Source organism: Sinocyclocheilus rhinocerous, unplaced genomic scaffold (assembly GCF_001515625.1).
Source record: "Sinocyclocheilus rhinocerous isolate Xijiao unplaced genomic scaffold, SAMN03320098_v1.1 scaffold119, whole genome shotgun sequence".
Classification (NCBI taxonomy): domain Eukaryota; kingdom Metazoa; phylum Chordata; class Actinopteri; order Cypriniformes; family Cyprinidae; genus Sinocyclocheilus; species Sinocyclocheilus rhinocerous.
Window position 1 is genome coordinate 763,697 of NW_015654491.1, and position 5,277 is coordinate 768,973.

The 5,277-nt window shown below is 35.3% G+C and overlaps 1 protein-coding gene across 1 annotated transcript in view; it reads right to left on the minus strand.

Annotated features, from left to right (window-relative positions):
* Positions 1-2,346: 2,346 nt before the first annotated feature.
* Positions 2,347-5,277, minus strand: part of LOC107717099 (VPS10 domain-containing receptor SorCS3-like) — an 89,807-nt gene continuing 86,876 nt past the window's right edge. The window contains exon 27 of the mRNA XM_016523750.1: positions 2,347-3,138. Within this exon, the coding sequence (XP_016379236.1) occupies positions 3,077-3,138 (62 nt within the window). The 3' untranslated portion in view covers positions 2,347-3,076. The remainder of the gene's footprint in view (positions 3,139-5,277) is intronic.

Consider the following 5,277-nt stretch of genomic DNA (forward strand, 5'->3'; position numbering starts at 1 on the left):
ACGGAAGTTGAAATACATAAACTTCAGAAAGTCTGAAACCTGAATTTTATAGCACCGCTCCCTGGCTGACAGTATAGTATAATAATGGCTTATTCATTTTTTAGCAATTAATGTTCATACAGATCCATAAATGCACAAGTAGGGAAAATAAAACTGGCAAAATACATTATTTATTTAAGTTGAAGTTGAGCAGTGCGGGACATTTTTAATCATACATAGCAAAACAAGTTTGCACAATAATGTGATGCACAGTGTCATGGGACATGTAGTTTTACAATTTGCGTACGGTCTCATTAACTTGCAATTATGCCGGCCACATGTGAATATTGTCTGAATTTAAAGTAGGCCCATCATAACAAAATACAAAACACTTAGCGTAGAGTGTGTGGTGAGACATCCAACTATTTTCTTTGCTTTACATTCAATCATAATGGTAAATGAGATTCTAAAGGAAGCGACACAGTCCTTGGAGGCAAAGCTTTGTGTGCTATACCATAAAATCACTCAAGCTCTTATCCTACCCTTCTCTCCCTTATCACATAAACATGACCACTAGGGCTCCCTGGACGAGATAAAGCTAACTTTGTTTCACGCAGAGTGCTCTTTTGTCCATGTTACTCAACTTTAATTTTCAAATGCAACCATACAAACTTTGAAAAATGCTTAGAGTCGTCTGTGATTGTACCTGTGTTTGTGCGTGGTGTGTATATGTGAGAGAGAGCTAAAATGATGAAAAATATGACATTCTAAAGACTACTGTGGTGCAGGATATTTAGACAGCCTTTGTCCAGACCAGCAGCCTGCACATTTATGGGTGGATATTGAATAGATGCCTCTTTGCATTTTCTTTGTGTACGGAGTCTTTGAACAGCTTCAGCAGATCCCAGAGTCATAAAAACGTAACATACTGAACACTTTTATTTATTTCCTGTTTTGTTCACCAGATGCACTCTCTGTGTCCTCCTTAAAGTACTGAACCATTTCGATTTGGAGTTTTCTGTCAAAACTGATGATTAATGAATTTGCTCAATGAAGTATTTGTCTTGTTAGTTTAACTACACTACCATTCAAAAGTTTGGGGTCAATAAGATTTTGTAAAGTTTTTGAGAGAAGCATCTTATGCTCACCAAGACTGCATCTATATGATCAAAAATTACTGACACTAAAAACTGTTTTTTTTTTGTTAATTGTAATATTTCACAGTATTATTGTTTTCTAGTTGAATATTATCATATTAAGTTGAATAATTTATTTCTGTGATGGCAAAGCTGAATTTTCAGCAACCAATACTCCATTCTTCGGTGTCATGATCCTTAAGAAATTATTCTAATATGCTGATTTGGTGCTGATGAAACATTTATTATTTTTATCAATATTAAAAACCGTGGTGCTGTTTAATATTTTTGTCAAAACCTTTTTATCCAGAATTATTGGATGAATAGAAAGTTCAAAAGAACAGCATTTATTTTGAAAAAAAAACAAAAAACTGTCACTTTTGATCAATTTAGTACATCCTTGCTGAATAAAAGTATTAATTTATTCTAAACATTCAGTGTACTTTAAAAACGTCTCGGTTACGTATGGTAACCCTCGTTCCCTGAAGGAGGGAACAGAGACGTCACGTCGGATGACCGACGAATTGGGATCTCGCTTAGAGAGACCAATCTACTTCGAGTGTAAACTAAACGAGCCAATGCACATTGGCATGCGATTATTGCATCCAGCTGTCGCTGATCACGATTAATCTTTTGCAAATATTAAAATGTTCAGTCTTTCTCTTTTGGGAAAATACCCTATAATATAACGACTGATAACTTCAGGTTTTTGTCCAATCAAATGCTCTCTAGAATAAGAATGTTCCTCCCACTCATGCCACCTGACAATAACTGGCAAGTAGCAAACCATGTTTCATGTTTCGTAATGGGAAAAAAAGGCACTTGAGTCCCACCCAAAATTCCTGTTTTAACAGGAAAAAATTCAACACAGGAAAGCAACTGAGAGAAAATAGAAAATATACCTGGAATGGTGCAAAATACAGATTATGCCGAATAACACTATTTACTTTCATTTCAGTAGGGAATCTCTTTTGTATCCTTTCATTTAACGTGATCCTATTAAAGATTTTTCAGTGTCACAAGTCATCTTCTGTGGGCTATTTACTGGAGGAATGAAAAGATTATTTTTGGAAATTGCCTTGAGAAACTGGGATACACAGGCCATTCAATTGTTACAGAAATGTCATGAAAATCCATTGTAAAAAATCAGTGGGCAGTCACTAATGTAAAAATACATTTATTCAGATTAAAGTAACTTTCAGTTCACATTCAAATATAAAACTGGCTGTCAGTTATTAGTAGCGATGAAACATGCACTCCAAATGAGTGTACTTCTAAGAATACTGTATTGTGAATACTAACCAGATTAAGAATATGTTGTCAATTTACAATAGTAACACACATTGCCAAGGCACAAATGAACACGTTCAGCAGATGAGGCTTCTACACAGATGAAGGTACCTACCTCTATTTGTGACATATCTACTCAACCCTAAAACCATGCTCCTTATGACCTCTTAACATTGAGTCAGATGAGGTAAGCATCAATATAAATATACATAAAGCTATAAGCATATTTCAAATGATTAAATATTGATTTTTCTGTATGAAAGCGTATAACATATGATTTGTGAACTCTAAAAGTGAGCTGTTTTACAAATGTGAGGCAGTTAATCTTATATATCTACAAGTTAGCATGCGGAGAATGATCTCTCATGTTTACAAAAAGAATTGTGTGCCCCTGCTTAGGATCAGTTTCTCTGATTATCGTTTTAAGAAAGAATTGTGAAAGAAACTACTCCTTAAGTGCTGATATAATATTTCATTCTACTGCTTTCGATATCTGTAATTTATAATGCCTTGATTAACACTTAAAGAATTGTTCATTTATAGAGCTCAAATGTAAAACACCACAATAATAAAAAGGCATAAGCACCACAATAACAGAAAAAGTTAAGGGAAAAAAGTATAATTATAAATGTAATGCAGTTGATATCATCATCAAACCTTCCATCATCATTTCAGACATTGGTGCAGTTTGGAATCTGTCTGGTCCTTTGCCGCTCTCCAACCCCAAGGCCTCCTAAACACACACACACACACACACACACACAAAGCAGAAAATCACTGTAATTGCAACCAACAGGCAAGGGCAACTATGTGATCAATGCTTTCCACTTCAGTGTCATGGGATCAGTCCTTGATTACTGTGAATCAAAAAGTCCTGGGACACACAGAAGACAATCACCTTCTCTGACAGCAAAGTAATAAAAGTAGAATGAATTAATTGGGGTCCATCCACTGACCTCACGCTTACAAACAACAGATACACACAAAAACAAGCACGTCTCTCTTCATGCTCCTTAAACGCAAATTTCATCTTTATGAACATTAAAAATAACAGAAAAGGACTTCCCTTAAAAAAAAAAAAAAGGGCGTTTATTTTTAGTGAATGTGTACTTGTGTACTTCAAATCTTAAAGGGGTCATCGGATGCAAAATTCACTTTTGTTGTTGTTTGAACATAAATGTGTGTTGGAAGTGTGTGTACACATCCACCCTATAATGATAAAAATCCACCCAGTGTTTTTTTTTTAAATCCCTATTTTAAAATCCCCTTTCTGTTCTGAGATTCCGGTCAGAATGATGTAGTTCTGCACAGGCCGCTCCCACGATAGTTGATTGACAAGGCCGTCTTACCTTAAGACCCGCCCTGAGTGAGCTGTGAGCTGTCCGCCATTGTGTCGACTCCAGTGCAGGGAAATACACGAATGTCTCCGATTAAGCGATTGAGGTGTTTTGTTGCTGGATGTAATAATGAACATAGCAGTCGTCATTTACTCCCGACATCTGAGCCGCTGAAGATGCAGAGGATTAACGTTACTTTCGTTTTTGAAAGGAATGCGCCGATCCCCGATCTGCCTAAATGCGTTTAAGTTCGCGCGAATCATTCATGATCCAGCTTCATCTACAGAACAAGTGAGTATAAGGGTTTTTTATGAATCTTTGCAAGTTTTACGCTACTATTGAGAAATTTTAACCAAAGTATGTTATAGACTTTTCATTAAGACCCTAAAGAATCATATCAACTTGTGGAAAATGGGCATCCAATGACCCCTTTAATATATTTTTAAAAAGCTTGTAGATAGCATTTTAATAATGATATAAAAGACCACTCAAGTGTGCTTAAAGAGGCTACACGTTTCTTAACACTTTTAAGTACACTTTGTAATCATGTCAAATTAAAAGTTGTATTAAGAACATTTTAAATTGTTGTTTTAAACTTTTGTCATGCTTTAAAGATGTACACTTATTTTGATGTGTTGACTTACATACTAAAGCACATGTAAAGTACTTAATTATAATTTTACTGTAGTGTGCTTTGATATTACATTTAAAGTTAATATATTTTAAATATACTAAATTGCAACTTCATCTTAATTAAATGAGTAAAAAAAATCACTCTTAGGTTTAACTAACTGCATTTCATATAAATTTAAACTACAATAGATTTTCATTTAATTGTAAATAACATGCAGTTAAGTGCTCAAAAACATTGCATTCAGTTTGCACAAGTATATTCTTTAAAAGTAAATTGTTTCCATAAAAAGCACTCTTTTTATAAGTATGCTACACAAGAGTTTACACAAGAGTTGTTAAAGGGGTCATATGATGCGATTTCAAGTTTTCCTTTCTCTTTGGAGTGTTACAAGCTGATTGTGCATAGATAAGATCCCTGAAGTTGCAAAGACTAAAGTCTCAAAACCAAAGAGATATTCTTTATCAAAGTTAAGACTCTGCCACGCCCCCCTAAAACGGCTCATTCTAACACGCCCCCACATATCTACCCCACTATGTGGAAATATTTGCATAATCCCGCCGCAAATGTGCACGCAAAGAAAGAAGGCATGGTGTCAGTAACCGCAGTTAGTGTTGAAGCAGCCATGTCAGAGAGACGCTGTGTGTTTCTAGGCGAAAGCAAAAGCACTTTATTTGGCCTTACGAAAGTAGATGCATTTAGGAATCTTTAAGATCACTTACAACAGAACAGCAATGCATTTTATGGACGACCATTTCGTGAACCTAGGAGAGAAGGTAATTCTGACTTTGCTATGACAATCTGGCACTTCTGAATCAGCTACTGTAAGTATGTTTTGCTATTAGTTTAAGTATTTGCTATTGACCGTTCAAATGCGGAGTTTTGCGCATCGTGTGAGTGTGTG